The 21,886-nt window shown below is 42.7% G+C and overlaps 1 protein-coding gene across 5 annotated transcripts in view; it reads right to left on the bottom strand.

Moving 5' to 3' along the window:
- The window catches only part of LOC110502025 (SH3 and multiple ankyrin repeat domains protein 3), a 269,703-nt gene that overhangs the window by 108,395 nt on the left and 139,422 nt on the right, over window positions 1–21,886 (bottom strand). For all 5 annotated transcript variants that reach the window (XR_016488450.1, XM_090208339.1, XM_036955942.2 and 2 more), the window contains exons 8-11: window positions 3,615–3,692; window positions 2,622–2,688; window positions 1,987–2,222; window positions 1,687–1,850 (exon numbers count right to left, since the gene is read on the bottom strand). Coding sequence is in view for 4 of the 5 variants with exons in the window: in XM_090208339.1 (XP_090064465.1) it covers window positions 1,687–1,850; window positions 1,987–2,222; window positions 2,622–2,688; window positions 3,615–3,692 (545 nt within the window). In the remaining variant the exon portion in view is untranslated. The remainder of the gene's footprint in view (window positions 1–1,686; window positions 1,851–1,986; window positions 2,223–2,621; window positions 2,689–3,614; window positions 3,693–21,886) is intronic.

Here is a 21,886-nt window from a genome sequence, read left to right as displayed (position 1 = left end):
AATTTCCCTCCAACAGCCCCTAGTGTGACTAATACAGGGAGAACGAGGGATGAGAGTGAGAAGAGAGGGAGATAGATAGAGACAGAGGAGGGGGAGGAGAAAGAGGGAGGACAGGAAGTGACAGTGGATAAGGGATGAAAGAGAGGATGTGAGAAAGAGAGGGAAAGGTAAAAAGAAAGGTGAGAAAGAGAAGGACAGGAAATGAATAGGGGACAGATGCAGAAAGCAGAGGGAAACAGGAAAGGGGCCTATTACCTTACCAACCTCCAAGGAAATCATTGGTGTCATCTTGGTTTTCAATGGTATCGATAACTCACTCACATTGTGACATCCACCCTTTATATGTATCTAAATTCCAACCATTTCACCATTCCCAGATGCCCCCTGGCAACAGTGTTGGACTCCTTACAGCACCGCCCACTCTGGTGTGAGAGGAAGTGATGGCATGTTCCACAGGAAGTCGTTGTGTTGGCCGTAGGGGCGGGCCACTGCCGGCCAAACTAATTTCACACTTCCCTGGTACCCAGAATGCCCCTGGAGTTATCACCGGGCGGACAGACGGTCACAGAGCGAGAGATGGAGAGAGAGAGATGGAAAGATGGCGCAGGTAGGGGGACTGAGAGAGAGAGACCAGTAGTAGCCAACAAGAGGGAGGGAAAGGAGTAGTGAAGGAAGGAAAGAAGAAGGGAGGGAAACAAGGAAGGAGGGGTGAAGATTAGGTATAAACGTATAGCTAATGTTTTCCTTGCACTATGTCATTTGAGGACCGTCTCTCTCTCCCTCAGATGTCCTCAGGCCTTTACTGTTGTGTCAATAACATCAGTAATTTCCAGACCTGTCACTTCTTACACAGATAAACATGACTAATTACAGCAAAAGAATAACAGAAAAGAACAGATAGGCATCTAGGACAGGACACATCAGGGAAATGACCTCTACTTCCCTCTATCTGTGCCTTTCTTTATCCCTCCTTCTGTACCTCCCTCAGTCTAACTACTACTGATACGCGAGTCTCAGTAAGCATATTATGTGTACTGAAAAGGAAGGTATTACTATACCTCTTTGTGCAGACAGAAGTACATTCAAATACAGGCAAGCTACACTACCTCTACCAACAGGGTGTCAAGTTCAACACACTGATGCTGCTTTACTACTGTGGCCTTCTTGAGACAAAGGGTGGGACGAAGAGAGAGAGAGAGAGATAGAGAGAGAGAGAGATGGAGCGAGCGAGAGATAGAGGTCTGATTAGCAGCATGTGTGATGGATGGAGTGAAGTGACAGTAGGGTATTACAAATAGAGAGAGGGCTATAGTCGTGTCTGTAATGCAATTCCCATGTCAGACATCAAACTGCTGCCGCATCTGGAGAATAAGGGCACGCACGCATGCACGCACGCACACACACACACACACACACACACTTGCAGAAACGCATACACACATACAGTGTTCTATAGGAGAAGCATAAAGCTATGTGTTAATCATGTACTGAGTCAGTACGACTGACACATGATCACAATAAAATGGTTAGGAACCTCAGCATTAGTAATCTGCTCAATTTATCCCATACTGGAGAGACAATGACAAGGAGAAGAGAGGAGGAGCTTTCCTTTCAGATCAGACCCAGAACAGTTCATTGTCCCCCAAGGAGCAGAATATTAAATATATGATTGATTGTCTGTCTCACCTGAGCCGTCCTCGAGGGACGTGTCCTAGAGGGTGTCCGTGTGTCTTCCTGATGCCCTGATCGCCCTCATGCAGATGACTGTGTAGTGAGGGAGAGCGGGAGTGGGAGGAGCGAGAGCTGCCTGTGCTCTGGAGACTGCTGTCTGGCATCTCTCCATGACGAGTCTGGAATATAACACACACACACAGCACACACAGTCTGTTACACACACATTCCATAAATCTCTGTCACAAAACACGCAGAAAGGCAAACACACACACACTCTGTCTCTGTCTCTTTCTCTCTCTCTCTGTCTCTCACCTCCCCCAGGCTGGCATGTTGTTGGTGTTGTCCCAGTGCAGGGAGGCTTCTCAGAGAGGGGACAGGAGACTGACCCTGTCGACCGTGACCCTGCCCCAGACCTTGACCCAGACCTTGACTGCTGTCCCCGTTGAGGTTGTTGTCGCTAGCGGAGCGCAGCAGGGAGCGGGGCGAGGGCAGTCCTCCCACCAACACACGTCTACGGTTGGTGTAGGATGGGGTCTCCCTGAAAGGCACTGGGAGAGGAACACACAACATGTTGCTGGCCTAATCAACATGACAATGTATGCATTTATGCCTAAGGCACTGCCGAGGGTATTGAGTTAAGAAAACATCTTATTGCATTAAATTAGGAATCTGGTATAATCTTTCCTTCAAACACTAGATGGCAGACTATTCACACATAGCAGATTGACACCCAATACCCTGAATTACACAGAGCAAGTGCACATAATCAGGAATCATTACTGACTGGGTGATTACAGTGGCTATAGTCCGAGTGCTGAGGGCTCTCTAACCCTCTGACACCACTATGGGAGATCAGTCAGGGTAATTCAGTCTAGATTCATTCATTAGAGTCCAGTGACCACCTCCTGTTAGCCACATACCCATGGCATGTACTGTAGTCTACTCACCAACGTCTGACACTTTGTGGATCTTGATGATTTCAGCCAGATCAAAGTTTCCTGCTATAATGGCCACCTGGAGGAGGAGAGAGGGAGGAGAGAAGAGGGGATGGAAGGGGAGGAGAAGCATAAGTCAAATGTGTGTTGTGTGTTTGTTCCTTTCCCAACTCTCAACTTCTCAATATGAGTGTTCTGTAAAACAAGGCTCCCATTGGAAGCTGTCCTTCTCATTGGGAGAGAACAGAACCCTGCTGAAAGCTGCTGTCCCAGAGTCTGTCTGGAATAAACATCAGCCTCTGTTGTTTCAAGAAAACTTTTGGGAACCAATTATCAGACGTACAATACATCTACTCTAAACTACAGGTGACAGGGGAACACATTCCATTCAAAGCACTTTCTCTCTCCCACCTTCCCTCCATCCTTCAATATCATCTTTTTCAGACTACATGTCCATCACTAATTCTATCTCCCCCCTCTTAATTTGCATTACTCTATGGTTCCATCTCTCTCTCTTTCTCTTTCTCTGTCTGATTAATATTTCACACATTGGCATCCCTTCATTAAAAGGCTGATTGTAACAGATGTCTGACAGCAGCGTGTGTTTCTGATTTCTGGCACTGTGTGAGCGTGTGGATGTGAATGCGTGCACGTGTACATGTGAGTGTGCTGGTGGTGTGTGGCGCCAGATAGCCCTGTGTACAAACAAATGAACATTGATGTACTGAGGAAATCTGTGTTAATGTCAATTTGTCACAAGCTTAATCACACAGCTTGCCACAGAGGCAGGCCAGAGTACAGAAACAGTGTTCAAGTGGAGTTGCCTTTATGCCATGTAGTTATCACAGAACAAATATACAGATATTGTTGAGCTCCCTTGACCTCCAAGAGTTGCAAAAACTTTTTCCATGTTAAGTCACACAAAGTTGTCCTCATGGCATATGGTTACGGTATAACTAGAATGTAATGTCTGATAGAGGCCAGCTGAAGGATGGGGAGTCTCACCTGAAAGGCTGTCTGGCTGTTGTAGTTCTTGATCTCTTTATTCACTCCCCGAAACAGTAGAACTCTGGTACAACTATCCTGAAAGAGGAAGAGATAGAATTGGATACTTTTGTTAGACAAGTTAGATCAGTTGTGAAATTTTGGTATTTTGGTTGCATATGGATGTTCAATTCATCAGAACACACACGAACAAGCACACATGCGCACACACACCGAATATATATATGAGGCTCCAGTGAGTGCCAGCTCTGTTCTCTAAATTGGTCCCAACAGTGCTAAGTCTGATAATTACACTGACCAGAGAGGGAGAGAAAGAGAGGCTCACTTCCTCCCTCCATTCATCCTTTAATGCTAGAGCCTTCCTCGTCCCTTCTCTCCCTCTCAGAAATGTCTTCCCATTACCCTCATCTTCCATCCTCTCTCCCTCCATTCATAGCCTACATAACATGTATGTTGCTGTGTGAATGTGTGATATAGCCCCAATGCTATATCATTGGGGCTGTGTGTACATGTATAGTCCTCTCCCTCTCTCCGGAGTGGTCCATGGGTTAAGGGGAAGGGCTATGTGTTTGCAGGGTATGAATAGAATTAATAGCGCTATGATTGACCTTAACCAAACTTGTGGCTGCTCTCTTCCTGGAGCCTTTTGAGTCATACTGTATATACACTCACAGGAACGCACATTTCTGTTCATTTTACACTGATCTTATAGGAACCTATAGTCAGAGTTTGTGTGTTTTTTAAAGGTAAGCAGAGAGAAATGAGGAATCCACACATCTTCCTTTAACTAACAAGGTGGTTCAATAATGCAGTGCCTTTCCTATAATAGCTCTATAATCACTTCATGCTAATGCTAGCAACCCTTCCGGCAGTTAGCTTAGCTAATCACTAGACGCTTGTACAGTACTCTCTCTCTCTCTCTCTCTCTCTCTCTCTCTCTCTCTCTCTCTCTCTCTCTCTCTCTCTCTCTCTCTATTTTCAATTCAATTCAAAGGTGCTTTATTGGCATTGGAAACATAATGCATACTGTATGTTTACATTTCCAAAGCAAATGAAAAACAACAAACAGTAAAAAAAACTATCAGAAATGAACAGCAAACATTACACTCACAAAATGTTCAAGGGAATAACGGCATTTTAAATGTCATGTTATTGGCTATGTACAGTGTTTTAACAATGTGCAAATAGTTGAAGTATGAATGGCAAGAGAAAATATATAAATATACAAATAAATATTGGTTGTATTTGCAATGGTGTTTGTACTCCACTGGTTACCCTTTTCCTGTGACAACAGGTCACACATCTTGCTGCTGTGACTGCACACTGCGACACTTCGCCTAACAGAGTTTGTCAATATTTGGTGTGTTTCTAAATTCTTTGTGGGTCTGTATGAAATATGTGTTGCTAATATGGTCATATAATTAGCAGGAGGATAGGAAGTGCAGCTCAGTTTCCACCTCATTTTGTGGGCACTGGGTATATAGCCTGTCTTCTCTCTCGGCCCAGGTCTGCCTATGGCGGCCTCTATCGATAGCAAGGCTATGCTTACTGCGTCTGTACATAGTCAAGGATTTCCTTCATTTTGTGTCAGTCACAGTGGTCAGGTATTTTGCCACTGCGTACTCTCTGTTTAGGGCCAGATAGTATTTTTGGTTGAATCTTTCTAATGTGTCAAATAATTATCTTGTTTTGTCACAATTTGGTTGGGTCCAATTGTGTTGCTGTCCTGGGGCTCTGTGGGGTCTGTTTGCGTTTGTGAACTGAGCCCCTAAACCAGCTGGCAAATTAGCGGGTATCGGCCTAATACTGCTCTGTATGCATTATTTGGGGATTTATGTTGTACACAGAGGATGTTTTTTCAGAATTCTGCATGCAGAGTGTCAATTGGGTGTTTGTCCCATTTTGTGAATTATTTATTGGTGAGTGGACCCCTAACTTCACAACTACAGAGGGTAATGGGTTCTATAACTGATTCAAATATTTTTTACCAGATCCTAACTGGGATGTCGAATTTTATGTTCATGCCTCAACTCTCTGATTGTTCACAGCTTTGTGGAAGTTACCTAAGGGTTTGATGTTAAGCCGGGGTAGGTATCGTTTTTTGTGTGCTACAGGACAACAGTGTCTAGATTGAATTTGTATTCGTGGTCCTGGCAACTGGACCTTTTTTGGAACACCAATATTTTTGTTTTACTAAGATTCACTTTCAAGACCCAGGTGTGACAGAATCTGTGCAGAAGATCTAGGTACTGTTGTAGGCCGTCCTTGGTTGGGGACAGAAGCAACAGATTATGGAAAAGATGGCGCCGGAGGGTAGGGCTGCCGTCTTATCGGCTCTTAACCAACCATACTATTTTGTTTGTCTATTCGCATTGTTCTTAAATTGTTTTGAACATAATGTTGCTGCTACTGTCTCTTATGACTGAAAAGAGTTTCTGGACATCAGAAGTGGGATTATTCACCTCAAGTTGGATGAGGAGTTCTTCTTCAACGAGTCGGACGCGAGGGATATACTACGGGTGCCTGACCAGGCTCAGATCCACTTGATTCGCTGGAAAAGGAAAGGTAGGTTTCACGGAAAGAGATCGGGATGCCTTGTGAGGACCAGGCGACGAGTGGCTAATCTGCCCTTGCCTTCCAGTCTGCATTCAATCGCTGGAAAATAAATGGGACGAACTGAAAGCACGTATATCCTATCAACGGGACATTAAAACTGTAATATCTTACGTTTCACCGAGTCGTGGCTGAACGACGACATTAAGAACATACAGCTGGCGGGTTATACACTCTATCAACAGAACAGCAGCCTCTGGTAAGACACAGGCAGGCGGGGGCTTATGAACTTATGTAAACAACAGCTGGTGCACGATATCTAAGGAACTCTCAAGGTTTTGCTCGCCTGAGGTAGAGCGTCTCATGATAAACTGTAGACCACAATATCTACCTATAGAGTTTTCATCTGTATTTTTCGTAGCTGTCTACATACCACCACAGGCCGAGGCTGGCACTAAAACAGCACTCAATGAGTTGTATTCCACCATAAGCAAACACTCATCCAGAGGCGGCGCTCCTAGTGGCCGGGGACGTTAATGCAAGGAAACAAATCCGTTTTACCTAATTTCTACCAGCATGTTAAATGTGCAACCAGAGGGGAAAAAAATCTAGACCACCTTTACTCCACACACATAGAGGTGTACTAAGCTCTCCCTCGCCCTCCAATTGACAAATCTGACCATAATTCTATCCTCCTGATTCCTGTTTACAAGCAAAAATTAAAGCAGGAAGCAACAGTGACCCGGTCTATAAAAAAGTGGTCAGATGAAGCAGATGCTAAACTACAGGACTGTTTTGCTATCACAGACTGGAATATGTTCTGGGATTCTTCCGATGGCATTGAGGAGTACACCACATCAGTCACTGGTTATATCAATAAGTGCATTGAGGACGTCGTCCCCACCAATTTTATTAACCAAACACTTGTTGTTGTTTGTGTCCATTGATTTTATGATGACATATGTTTTTACCCCAACACCGCTTTCCATCCATTTATATAGCAGGCCCTCATGCCAAATTGAGTCAAAAGCTTTTTTTGAGATCACCAAATCATGTTTTTGGTTTGGTTTGTTTGTCAATTGTTGTTGTTTGTCAATTAGGTTGTGCATGGTGTATATATGTGGTCTGTCATATGGTCATTTGGTAAAAAGCCAATTTCACATTTGCATAAGAAATATTTTTCACTGAGGAAATGTAGGAGTCTGCTGTTAATGATAATGCAGAGGATTTTCCAGAGGTTGCTGTTGACGCATATTCCACTGTAGTTATTGGGGACGAATTTGTCTCTACTTTTGTGGATTGGGATGATCAGGCCTTGGTTTCAAATATTGGGGAAGATGCCACATCTGAGGATAATGTTAAAGAGTTTAAGCATTGACAATTTTATGTTGTCCATATATTTTATCATTTAGTTTAGGAAATAATCAACATCCCAGGGCTTTTTGGGTTGGAGAGTTTGCATTTTGTCCTGTAGTTCATTACATGTAATTGGAGACTCCAGTGGGTTCTGGTAGTCTTTAATAATAGTTGATTCTAAGATTTGTAATTGATTGTGTATATGTGTTTGTGTTGTTCATTCTTTTTTCCTTAGCATATTTCTGTCCAGTTTGACCATTTGTCATCATTGTTCATTTTCTTTTTTTGTTGTCTGCTTGACATTTTTAGATTTGATAGGGAAGCTGAAAGATCAAATATACTTTAGGCTTTCTACTGCCAGATCTACACCTTCCCTATTGCAGTAAAACATTTTGTCCCCTAAAAAGGGTTGAATTTGTTGTTTGACAATAGTTTTTGGTATGTTTGTACACAACGCTCCTTCCCATCTATAGCATTTCTTAATAGTAAACAGTTGCTGTGATCCAATAGGAGTGTCAGTGGGCTGACAATGCTCTGGGAGACTCTGGGTTGAGTTCGGTGATAAAGTAGTCTACAGTACTCTCTCTCTCATGTTGTAAAGCTGCTGTAAAGCGTAGCATGGGGGTGGCCTCTTTTAAAGGCATTTAGATGTCTTTATTTTTACTTTACACTTAAAGGTGAGGAGCAAACTTTAGCTAATGACCCCATTAAGTCTCTGACAGTGAATTAGCTATGGTGGTTAATACACATAGAGGTGGGCTGTGTGTGTGTTGTGTGTGTGTGTGTGTTGTGTGGTGTGTGGTGTGTGTGTGGTGTGTGTGTGTGTGTGTGTGTGTGTGTGTTTGTGTTTGTGTTTTGTTCTCCCTTAGGCAGGAGTCTCTAGCAGTAGCAGGATAATCTACTGGGAATGAGAAAGTATCCATTAAAGAGAAGAAGGCTGACAGGGGTGAAACATGAGAGACAGGGGGTGATAAAGCAGGAACAGGGAGAGAGAGATGAGTGGAGAAACAGAGAGAGAGATGAGTGGAGAAACAGAGAGAGAGAGGTGAGTGGAGAAACAGAGAGAAGGGAATTATGGGATGGAGAGAAAGAGAGGCAGTGGTTGTTCAGTGTGTGTATACCTGTCCCTGCTGTTTTCAACTCTCTAGAGACAGCCGGAGTGGTAGAGATACTCTTAATGATCGGCTATGAAAAGCCAGCTGACATTTACTCCTGAGGTGCTGACTTGCTGCACCCTCGACAACTACTGTGATTATTATTATTTGACCATGCTGGTCATTTATGAACATTTGAACATCTTGGCCATGTTCTGTTATAATCTCCACCCGGCACAGCCAGAAGAGGACAGGCCACCCCACATAGCCTGGTTCCTCTCTAGGTTTCTTCCTAGGTTTTGGCCTTTATAGGGAGTTTTTCCTAGCCACCGTGCTTCTACACCTGCATTGCTTGCTGTTTGGGGTTTTAGGCTGGGTTTCTGTACAGCACTTTGAGATATCAGCTGATGTACGAAGGGCTATATAAATAAATTTGATTTGATTTGTATGTGTGTGTGCATGCTCTTTTTATTTGGAATGGGGAAATGAATGGCAGTAGAAAACCTATGCATCAACTGCTGCCTCTCAATTTACAACAACACACACATACATACAGTATACACACATATACACTCACACACAAACACACACACACACACATGCACAAACGCTCCAGGAGACCAATTATAGAGAGGGACATCTGTCTTCCTGCTTGCAGCCATAGTGATATTACAGGAAACCATTAAGAATCGAGCAGACTTCCTCTCCACGTTTCTTTACCATGATATACACTGAACATCAGCAGGTCAACTCCAGAGGAGTAGAGTTCCCCCAAAGTACCGTCACTAAAAGCAATCTAAAAGCTCTGCATTTTACTAAATGGATGAATCATTCAGGAGACTCCGTTTTAAATACAGAATTCAACAGCTTTATAGAGGGCTCCATTGTCAAAAGAATGTAAGATACAATCACATTTCCAATATGTTCCTGTCTGACAGGTGCCTGATTCCACCTGGGCTCCTGGATAATAATGATGACAGAACCAGTTTGTATTGTGAATTTCGTGGTCTCACATTGAGATTCGTGGTTGGAAGTAAGATTTGCAAACGTGTTTGCAAGCTTGTATCATGATGTGTGAAAAATGTAACAACGGTCGCAAACTTGTAACTTCACATTTGAATACATTCAATAAGATTTGCAAGCATCATTTATTTTATAAGTCCACGCTTGGGTTCTGTCACTGTTGTCACACTACCAAGAGATTCGTAAGATTGTAGAAAGTTTAGTACATTTTTAGAAAGAGATTCGCAAGTAATGAATACTGGTTTGAGCAGCAATAGGGGCAGGACCTTTTTTACTCCTGACCAATCAGCCAAAACCACAGCCGCCTAATTGCTGCAACCATTGGCTGGATTGCTCCATCAATCAAATCTCAGGAAATAGCTTGAAGAGGAGAAGTCATTTTTACAAAGTAATATTATTAACGTTACTCGGCCTAAAGTACTAGAATAAAACAGTCTACTTGAAGGTAATCATCTCTTTATTATGTGTGCATACATGTTTTGTGAAAAGGCATGACAGTAATATGTTTATCATGTGAAATATAAGTGATACATTTCAGAGGAAATCTATTGGCTGCAGCTAAATTAACTTTAGCTAGCTGGCTTCTGAAATGCATTTATTATTTAGCTTTACTATCAACTGGCTAACGTTAGATTTATCAGGCAGCTTTAGATGCTAGGGGAAAACAAATATATTTGCTAGTTAACTATCTGATTGATAAAGTTGATATGAATACCATTATATATTTTAATATTTTATTTTAACCTTTATTTAACTAGGCAAGCCAGTTATTTACAATGACGGCCTACCCCGGCCAAACCCGGACGACGCTGGGCCAATTATGCACCGCCCTATGGGACTCCCAACCACGGCTGGATGTGACACAGCCTGGAATCGAACCAGTGACGCCTCTTGCACTGAGATTATAAACTGGTTGGTTCGAGCCCTGAATGCTGATTGGCTGAAAGCCATGGTATACCATGGGTATCACAAAACAGTTATTTTTACTGTTATAATTACTTTGGTAACCAGTTTATAATAGCAATAAGGCACCTCAGGGGTTTGTGGCCAATATACCAGAGCTAAGGGCTGTGTTCTAGCACTCTGCCTTGTGTCGTGCCTAAGAACATCCTTTATCCGTGGTATATTGTCCATATACCACACCCCCTCTGGCCTTATTGCTTAATTATATAGCTGTCAACATGTAGCTTGTTAGCTAAGTTAAATTGAAACTGCTATGGGAAAAATTCCCAACATCATCAATGTAGCTAACAATGTTCGATTTCTAGAAATATATATATATATATATATATATATATATATTTGCTAGCTATATTTTAAAGACTTGTTATTGACTTTTGAGAACTTCGTTCCACTGCCAGTTTATTGATTAATTGGTGACAGGATAATGCCCCTCCTGCAAATAGTCTGTATTGTTTTGGTATAATTTGGCTGAGTAGACTTGTGCACATTTACATTAGTGCTTTTAATTTAGCCAAGTTAGAAAATTACTGACTGACTAGGCTTATTGTTATTCATGTTTTTGTTGTTATTGCATTTCAGGTGGAGAGGGAGTAAGATAACTAGAAAGCAGAAATGCTGCCAGACAACCACAGGACCCTAGAGGTATTATAGTCAATGCTCATGAACTTTATTGTATGTGAATTGCCCATTTATATCAATAACAAAATGGTTGGATTGTTTAGCAACATGTGCAGTAAATGCTAACACGGCTTTAGTGATGAAAGGTACATAATGTGTTTATTGTCATCTCACAATCGGGCCTCTGCATGCTGTGGCATGGGCCTGGATGGTGACATCTGCTTCCAGATGACTGAATACTAGGGCCTTTACTGGTACCTTACCTGACACTGCAGCTAGAGTCTCCTTATCAATGTCTCTTAACCATTTAACACGCCAACATGTATCTTATGTTACCACTCATTCATACAAATTGCTACAGACACAAGAGCAGACTTACATTCACTTGTCTATTTGTCCTATTCTTCAGGCTTGTCTGGGATATATATGGTACTTGGTGCACCTGTGTGATGTCTTATATACATGAATCAGAATGTATTCACCCTGAACATGAGACTTGCATTGATTTTAGACCTTTGAGTCATAAGCACCAGGTGTTTTCTTGATGGAGAAAGTCTGCATGTTGTTAGATGTTTAAGTTAGCATAGTAGTTAGTAAAACATTTGAAAAACAGGCTGAAAAATGTATTGTTTTGCAACCACTTTTAAAAAACAAACATGAGTAGTTTATACAAAACTTTATTCCGTTTGGTGATCATCCACCAAATTTGTCCATTGTCCTTGAGAGTTTCATCCTTCCTCAGGGAACTGTCTGCTGATAGGTGGCAACAGGGGGGCAGGTTTTTTTAATGTGCTGCTCTAGAGTTCCATGGCCCAGTAGACTCACCTGGGGATAGGGGGATGGACGCGTTCGTTTTTCTGGAGACTTTTAGTGAGAGGAAATAGCATGAGTTTTGGAGTGAGTACAGAAAATCCAACCAATGGCCCTGGATAATATGCTACATGTCATCACACAGACAGTCAGCCATAGTAAATGAGGTTTACATAGTGCATAAAGTATATTACCACCAGCAGAGCTTACTTATCTGTTCTGGAGAGATCTCCAGGAGTTGGTCAGAAGGCTCTGGAATATTCCCTCTGTAACAAATGTAGAGAGATTAATAGAGGTACTGAATGCAATTGAAAGAGGACTGTATGGGTGCCTTCCAATCAGAAATGGATGCGTAAAAGACACAGCAACTTTCAAAGGGAAGTGTGTGTTGGGGGAGAGGGTTGTGTTGGGCTGTCCTTCAGGAAAGTTGCAGACTATCCTTCAACCAATTAAAAACGGGGAACAGTGTTTTTCCTGACCAAACAGTTGTGCTGGACATATATTTGGTTTGAAGTTATTCTTACTCTGTGGTTCAAGTTGAGTCTTTATGTCTAACTTCCCTCTCACTCCCCCTAAGCCCTCAACCCTGACCTCCCATTGGCCCAGGGCCTCCTGCCAAATCATCTAATGAATCTCTGACAGTGAGTTACTCCAGGAGTAGACAGGTTTATGATGCATAGGGCTTCTCCACTATGAGTGGAGTATTATATACAGTGGGGAGAACAATTATTTGATACACTGCTGATTTTGCAGGTTTTCCTACTGACAAAGCATGTCTGTAATTTTTATCATGGGTATACTTCAACTGTGAGAGACGGAATCTAAAACAAAAATCCAGAAAATCCCATTGTATGATTTTTTTGTAATTAATTTGCATTTTATTGCATGACATAAGTATTTGATACATCAGAAAATCAGAACTTAATATTTGGTACAGAAACCTTTGTTTGCAATTACAGAGATCATACGTTTCCTGTAGTTCTTGACCAGGTTTGCACACACTGCAGCAGGGATTTTGGCCCACTCCTCCATACAGACCTTCTCCAGATCCTTCAGGTTTCGGGGCTGTCGCTGGGCAATACGGACTTTCAGCTCCCTCCAAAGATTTTCTATTGGATTCAGGTCTGGAGACTGGCTAGGCCACTCCAGGACCTTGAGATGCTTCTTATGGAGCCACTCCTTAGTTGCCCTGGCTGTGTGTTTCGGGTCGTTGTCATGCTGGAAGACCCAGCCAAGACCCATCTTCAATGCTCTTACTGAGGGAAGGAGGTTGTTGGCCAAGATCTCACGATACATGTCCCCATCCATCCTCCCCTCAATACGGTGCAGTCGTTCACGGTTGGGATGGTGTTTTTGGGGTTGTACTCATCCTTCGTCTTCCTCCAAACACGGCGAGTGGAGTTTAAACCAAAAAGCCCTATTTTTGTCTCATCACCACATGACCTTCTCCCATTCCTCCTCTGGATCATCCAGATGGTCATTGGCAAACTTCAGACAGGCCTGGACATGCGCTGGCTTGAGCAGGGGGACCTTGCGTGCGCTGCAGGATTTTAATCCATGATGGTGTAGTGTGTTACTAATGGTTTCTTTGAGACTGTGGTCCCAGCTCTCTTCAGGTCATTGACCAGGTCCTGCCGTGTAGTCCTGGGCTGATCCCTCACCTTCCTCATGATCACTGATGCCCCACGAGGTGAGATCTTGCATGGAGCCCCAGACCGAGGTTGATTGACCGTCATCTTGATCTTCCATTTTCTAATAATTGCGCCAACAGTTGTTGCCTTCTCACCAAGCTGCTTGCCTATTGTCCTGTAGCCCATCCCAGCCTAGTGCAGGTCTACAATTGTATCCCTGATGTCCTTACACAGCTCTCTGGTCTTGGCCATTGTGGAGAGGTAACAAGTTCAAACAGGTACAGTTAATACAGGTAATGAGTGGAGAACAGGAGGGCTTCTTAAAGAAAAACTAACAGGTCTGTGAGAGCCGGAATTCTTACTGGTTGGTAGGTGATCAAATAATTATGTCATGCAATAAAATGCAAATGAATTACTTCAAAATCATACAATGTGATTTTCTGGATTTTTGTTTTAGATTCCGTCTCTCACAGTTGAAGTGTACCTATGATAAAAATTTGACCTCTACATGCTTTGGAATGTAGGAAAACCTGCAAAATCGGCACAAAAAATCGGTATCAAATACTAGTTCTCCCCACTGTATATTTAAATACAAAATGCATTACTTACTGACACTGACATGTACCTGCCTGTAGCAGGCCTCAACGTGGATGTAGGGACATTTCCTGCCCACTCCTGCCTTGGACTATGGTTGTATCTACAGTGCATTCGGAAATTATTCAGACCCCTTGACTTTTTAAACATTTTGTTACATTACAGGCTTATTTTAAAATTGATTAAATGAAACATGTTCCTTAGCAATCTACACACAATACCCCATATTGACAAAGTGAAAACAGGTTGTTAGACATTTTTGCAAATGTATTAAAAATAAAACAAAGAAAAACTTTATATACATAAGTATTCAGAGCCTTTGCTATAAGACTCAAAGTTGAGCTCCGGTGCATCCTGTTTCCATTGATCATCCTTGGGATGTTTCTACAACTTGATTGGAGTCCACCTGTGGTAAATTCAATTGATTGGACATGATTTGGAAAGTCCAACAGTTGACAGTGCGTGTCAGAGCAAAAACCAAGCCATGAGGTTGAAGGAATTGTCCGTAGAGCTCCGAGACAGGATTGTGTCGAGGCACAGATCTGGGGAAGGGTACAAAAAATAGCCGCAGCATTGACTGTCCCCAAGAGTACAGTGGTCTCCATCATTCTTAAATGGAAGAAGTTTGGAACCACCAAGACTCTTCCTATAGCTGGCCGACCGGCCAAACTGAGTAATCGGGGAGAAGGGAGAACCTTTCAGAAGGACAACCATCTATCTATGCAGCACTCTTCAGTAAAGTCACTCTTCAGCCACTCTTCAGTAAAAGGCACATGACAGCCCGCTTGAAGTTTGCCAAAAGGCACCTAAAGAGTCTCAGACCATGGAAACAAGATTCTCTGGTCTGATGAAACCAAGACTCTTTAGCTTGAATGCCAAGGGTCACATGTGGAGAAAACCTGGCACCATCTATACGGTGAAGCATGGCGGTGGCAGCATCATGCTGTGGGGATGTTTTTCAGCAGCAGGGACTAGAAGACTAGTCAGGATCGAAGAAAAGATGAACGGAGCAAAGTACAGAGAGGTCCTTGATGAAAACCTGCTTCAAAGCACTCAGGACCTCAGACTGGAGTGAAGGTTCACCTTCCAACAGGACAACAACCCTAAGTACACAGCCAAGACAATGCAGGAGTGGCTTCGGGACAAGTCTCTGAATGTCCTTGAGTGGCCCAGCCAGAGCCTGGACTTGAACCCGATCTAACATCTCTGGAGAGAACTGAAAATAGCTGTGCAGCAAAGCTGACAGAGCTTGAGAGCATCTGCCGAGAAGAATGGGAGAAACCCCAGAAGACTCGAGGCTGTAATCACTGCCAAAGGTGCTTCAACAAAGTACTGAGTAAAGGTTTTGAATACTTATGTAAATGTAATATTTCAGTTAGTTTTTTAAAATAAATTAACAAAAAATTCCAAAAATCTGTTTTGCTTTGTCTTTATGGGGTATTGTGTGTAGATTGATGGGGGAAAAAGCAATTTCATCAATTTTAGAATAAGTAACAAAATGTGGAAAAAGTCAGGGGTCTGATTACCTTCCGAAGGCCCGTATCTCTGTCAGGCTCCTGGAAATCAGATGACAAACCAGCATAGATTAACAAAATGACATGGTACCTGTATTAAGTAAGTTGAATAGATAGAGAATAACATGTGTGGATCTAGTTATATCAATTGTTGTGAATAAACTCCAATAACAACTTTACATTTAGCTAGCTAGCAAATGGCATTTATCTCAACTTTATCAATCAGATGGTCAACTAGCAAATAATATATTTGTTTCCCTTTGCATCTAAAGCTGTCTGATGAAGCTAGCCAGTTGATAGTAAAGCTAGTTAAGTACAGTAGCTAACATTAGCTGCTGTCAATTTAGTCTGAAATGTACCATTATATTTTACATGTTAAACTACTGTCATGCCTTTAATCCCAAAAATGGATGTACACATATAAAATAGATGATTACCTTCAAGTAGTTTTATTCTAGTACTTTGCACGGAGAAGTAATGTCGAGGTGATTGGTACGGGCCGCCTCCCTGACGGACCTACTATCTTCATTCATGCGAGGGTAGTCTTTGCTTGTGGATCTTCTGACACATTTCAGTTGAATGCATTCAGTTGTACAACTGACTAGAATCCCCCTTTCCCTTCCCTTTCTCTTGACCTCACAGGTTGGGTCAACTCCCACTTCACGTTTTAGGCCTGGATTATCCCGCTGAATGAGCCTCTTTCCCGGTGAGGCGGCTTCCCTGTTTTTTCCTACCCTGAGCTGAGCTAACAGTGGAGCCCTAAGCTCCACTTTATCAACCGGGTCACCCCTCTTGGTCTATCCCTCCTTGCCACAGAGGTTAGCTCACTCCTTCCTTGTCACGCCCTGACCATAGAGAGCCTTTTTATTCTCTATTTTGGTTAGGTTGGGGTGTGACTAGGGGGGGTGTTCCTATCTAGGTTGTTTAGTTCTATGTTGGCCTGGTATGGTTCCCAATCAGAGGCAGCTGTTTATCATTGTCTCTGATTGGGGATCATATTTAGGCAGCCATTTCCCCACTGTGTTTTGTGGGATCTTGTTTTTGTGTTATTACCTTTGAGCACTTCATTTACATCTCATTTCTCTGTTTCTTTATTTTGTCTTGTTCAAAGTTCCACTTCAATAAATATGTGGAACCCAGATCCCGCTGTGCTTTGGTCCGAGTATGCTTCCAACGACGAGCGTGACATTCCTACTGATTACACTTCAGGGGTAGTTTGTGACACGATATACTACACGTCAGTGGGGGCTATTTTTATGTACAACACCAACAAGCAATCCATTATTTATTCATAGTCCGCTCTGTCCTATTTTATTACGTGGTGTGGCTCCTACTATGTGATTTCTTGCCGTTCACGCAAGACACGTTCCAAGACGGGGTTACACTATTTATTATAAGTGCGCCAAAATCTCAAACTCCTGGTCCTCCCTATCTAATTGACCGGACACACTCGCTAAGTCCTGGGTATAGGGTTTCAGTTAAAATGAATTAAGATGAACTCTTAACTGAAAGCAGGGGTTCAGCACTTCATCTGGGTAGAAGAGAAACTATAGACACCCAGTGCTCCTTTAGTGTCCTTTTTACATAGTAACCCTCAAGCTCCCCTTTGTTTTCCTACTCGAGCCCACAATACGGTCTGGCCACGGGCCTCCAAAAGGACCACCCACTGGGGAGCCAGGCCAATCCAATCAAAATGAGTTTTCTCCACAAAAGGGATTTAATACAGACAGAAATGGTCCTCAGTTTCATCAGCTCTACGGGTGGCTGGTCTCCGATAATCCCGCAGGGGAAGAAGCCAGATGTGGAGGTCCTGGGCTGGCGTGGTTACACGAGGTCTGCGGTTGTAAGGCCGAGTTGGACGTAACACCAAAGTCTCTAAAATGATGCCGGAGGCTGCTAACAGTAAATAAATTAACACTGCATTCAGCATGCCAATTAATGGACTGCATTCAGCATGCCAATTAATGGACTGCAATCAGCATGCCAATTGCACGCTCCCTCAAAACTTGAGACATCTGTGGCATTGTGTTGTGTGATAAAACTGCACATTTTAAAGTGGCCTTTTATTTTCCCCCAGCACAAGGTGCACCTATGTAACAACCATGCTGTTTATTCAGCTTCTTGATATGCCACACCTGTCAGGTTGCTGGATTATCTTGTAAAATTAGAAATGCTCACTAACAGGGATGTAAACAAATTTGTGCACACAATTTGAGGGAAATACGCTTTCTGTGTGTGTGGACAATTTCTGGGATATTTTATTTTAGCTCATGAAACATGGGAACAACACTTATTTTATATTTTTGTTTAGTATAGTTAATGAAAACCAGTAACACTTCTCTTTTGGTTTCACAACTGATGGATTTTATAGATTTGTTATATAGCAATTATAATGCAGCAGCATTATAAACAAACATACAATCAATAATACAGTAGAAAAATATATATATAGCATGTGCAAATGAGGTAAGATAAGAGAGGTAAGGCAATAAATAGGCCACGGTGGCAAAGTAATTACAATATAGCAATTAAACACTGGAATGGTAGGATGTGCAGAAGATGAATATGCAAGTTGAGATACTGGGGTGCAAAGGAGCAAGATAAATAAATATCGTATGGGGATGAGGTAGATTGGATGGGCTATTTATAGATGAGGTGCAGTGATCCGTGAGCTGCTCTGACAGCTGGTGCTTAAAGCTAGTGAGGGAGGTAAGAGTCTCCAGCTTCAGAATTGTTTTCAGTTCGTTCCAGTCATTGGCAGCAGAGGACTGGAAGGAGAGGCGGCCAAATGAAGAATTGGCTTTGGGGGTGACCAGTGAGATATACCTGCTGGAGCGCGTGCTACGGGTGGGTGCTGCTATGGTGACCAGTGAGCTGAGATAAGGTGGGGCTTTACCTAGCAGAGACTTGTAGATAACCTGGAGCCAGTGGGTTTGGCGACGAGTATGAAGCGAGGGCCAGCCAACGAGATCATACAGGTCGCAGTGGTGGGTAGTATATGGGGCTTTGGTGACAAAACAGATGGCACTGTGATAGACTGCATCCAGTTGGCTGAGTAGAGTGTTGGAGGCTATTTTGTAAATGATATTGCCAAAGTCAAGGATCGATAGGATGGTCAGTTTTACGAGGGTATGTTTGGCAGCATTAGTGAAGGATGCTTTGTTGCGAAATAGGAAGCCGATTCTAGATTTCATTTTGGATTGGAGATGTTTAATGTGAGTCTGGAAGGAGAGTTTACAGTCTAACCAGACACCTAGGTATTTGTAGTTGTCCACATATTCTAAGTCAGAACCGTTCAGAGTAGTGATGATGCTGGACAGGTGGGCAGGTACGGACAGCGATCGGTTGAAGAGCATGCATTTAGTTTTATTTGCATTTAAGAGCAGTTGGAGGCCAGGGAAGGAGAGTTGTATGGCATTGAAGCTCATCTGGAGGTTAGTTAACACAGTGTCCAACGAAGGGCCGGAAGTATACAGAATGGTGTCGTCTGCATAGAGGTGGATCAGAGAATCACCAGCAGCAAGAGCGACATCATTGATGTATACAGAGAAGAGAGTCGGCCCGAGAATTGAACCCTGTGGCACCCCCATAGAGAGGTCCGGAAAACAGGCCCTCCGATTTGACATACTGAACTCTATCGGACAAGAAGTTGGTGAACCAAGCGAGGCAATCATTTGAGAAACCAAGGCTGTTGAGTCTGCCAATAAAAATGTTGTGATTGACAGAGTCGAAAGCTTTAGCCAGGTTGACGAGGCACAGTCATTTCTCTTATCGATCAATCAGCTCCTGATCTGTCTTTCCCCAAATCTCCTTTCCTGATATTTTACATTGGTATTTATGTAGTTTTGCCCAAGCCCATAACTCCCTTGACTACAGCCACACAACACACCCTCACACATACACGTGACATCTAAGCAAAGTTACACAAAATACATTGTCTCCTTTACATATGATGTCTACACAGTGTTCGGTAACACATTGTTTCCTTCATATGTGACGACATTCCGTGGTGTCATCTGCTCCATGGCCCACGTGCCATCAAGCAACTCCACCAGCTCCATCCCAGGGCTTGAGTTTGAAGGGGGTTTCACCATATAAGATGGCCCCACAGCAGAGGAACATCTGTATACAGTTTACCTGTCACTTCCCCCCTGCCCCCTGCCCTTGAGTGTGTTTTGCTGCTCTCTAGCTGCTTGCGGTTGAGGACTCTCCATGTTCTTCTTCCGCTTCTTGATCTTTCTTGTTTCAGTGTTACCAGAGTTCTGTCTGGGGACTGGAGGAGTCATCAGGTTAAATTGTATAGGCTCATTCACAACAGTAAGTAACATCGTCACTTTGTAGAAATGACTTCTCTTTGTTTTCAAGCTACTTCCTAAAATTTGATTGATGGACCCTCCATCCACGGTTGCAGCAGTATGCTGCCCCTAGAGTTGCTCAAACCAATTGTTTACTTGCAAATCTCTTTCTACAAATGTATAAAACGTTATTATGAATCTCTTGGTAATGTGACAGAACTCCAAGCGTGCACCGCTAAAAAAATCTGCAAGTGATTCACAGCAGTTACTAGTTTGCGACCGTTGTTACATTTTTCACACATCATGATGAAAAGCTTGCAAAAAGAAATTACATATTTGTGAATCTACTTCCAACAACAAATCTCAATTAGTGACCACGAAATTCAAAATACAAACTCATAGGTTTCTGTCATCATTATTATCCCATAGGCTCCACTTTATTAATTGGCATGATTCAGAGGTTAACATCTGTGTTCCTGTTATCCAATTCTAAGTTTGTTGTGTCTCTGCTCCATCACTCCCCTAAACACTGAGGGGGTCCTCCCCACTGGCCTCCCACCCCCCTGAGCTTCCCACCCCACTGTTCCCTCGACCCCCACCTTCTACTGGTGTCATTAACCAGTCTATTCTGTTCATTAACCAGTCTACTCTGTTCATTAACCAGGCTTCTCTGCTCATTAATCAGTCTACTCTGTTCATTAACCAGGCTTCTCTGCTCATTAATCAGTCTACTCTGTTCATTAACCAGGCTTCTCTGCTCATTAACCAGGCTTCTCTGCTCATTAACCAGTCTTCTCTGCTCATTAACCAGTCTATTCTGTTCATTAATCAGTCTAATCTGTTCATTAACCAGTCTTCTCTGCTCATTAACCAGTTTACTCTGTTAATTAACCAGTCTTCTCTGCTCATTAATCAGTCTACTCTGTTCATTAACCAGGCTTCTCTGCTCATTAACCAGGCTTCTCTGCTCATTAACCAGTCTTCTCTGCTCATTAACCAGTCTATTCTGTTCATTAATCAGTCTAATCTGTTCATTAACCAGTCTTCTCTGCTCATTAACCAGTCTACTCTGTTAATTAACCAGTCTTCTCTGCTCATTAACCAGTCTATTCTGTTCATTAATCAGTCTACTCTGTTCATTAACCAGGCTTCTCTGCTCATTAACCAGGCTTCTCTGCTCATTAACCAGTCTTCTCTGCTCATTTACCAGTCTATTCTGTTCATTAATCAGTCTAATCTGTTCATTAACCAGTCTTCTCTGCTCATTAACCAGTCTACTCTGCTCATTAACCAGGCTTCTCTGCTCATTAACCAGTCTTCTCTGCTCATTAACCAGTCTTCTCTGCTCATTAACCAGTCTTCTCTGCTCATTAACCAGTCTTCTCTGCTCATTAACCAGTCTAATCTGTTCATTAACCAGTCTAATCTGTTCATTAACCAGTCTTCTCTGCTCATTAACCAGTCTAATCTGTTCATTAACCAATCTACTCTGTTCATTAACCAGTCTTCTCTGCTCATTAACCAGTCTTCTCTGTTCATTAACCAGTCTTCTCTGTTCATTAACCAGTCTTCTCTGCTCATTAACCAGTCTTCTCTGCTCATTAACCAGTCTAATCTGTTCATTAACCAGTCTTCTCTGCTCATTAACCAGTCTTCTCTGCTCATTAACCAGTCTTCTCTGCTCATTAACCAGTCTACTTCTCACTGACTGTCTCTTAATTGATACATCAATCTGGAAGCGGTCTGTCATATACTTCTCTTTTATCCAAATGTTTTCTTCCCTGTCTCCTTTGATTGGTTCTCTCCTTTCTTTTACTCTCT

Source organism: Oncorhynchus mykiss, chromosome 2 (genome assembly GCF_057628025.1).
Source record: "Oncorhynchus mykiss isolate SJ-2025 chromosome 2, ASM5762802v1, whole genome shotgun sequence".
NCBI lineage: Eukaryota > Metazoa > Chordata > Actinopteri > Salmoniformes > Salmonidae > Oncorhynchus > Oncorhynchus mykiss.
The sequence above is the reverse complement of the archived record's forward strand: the minus strand, read 5'-3'. Positions and strand labels throughout refer to the sequence as shown.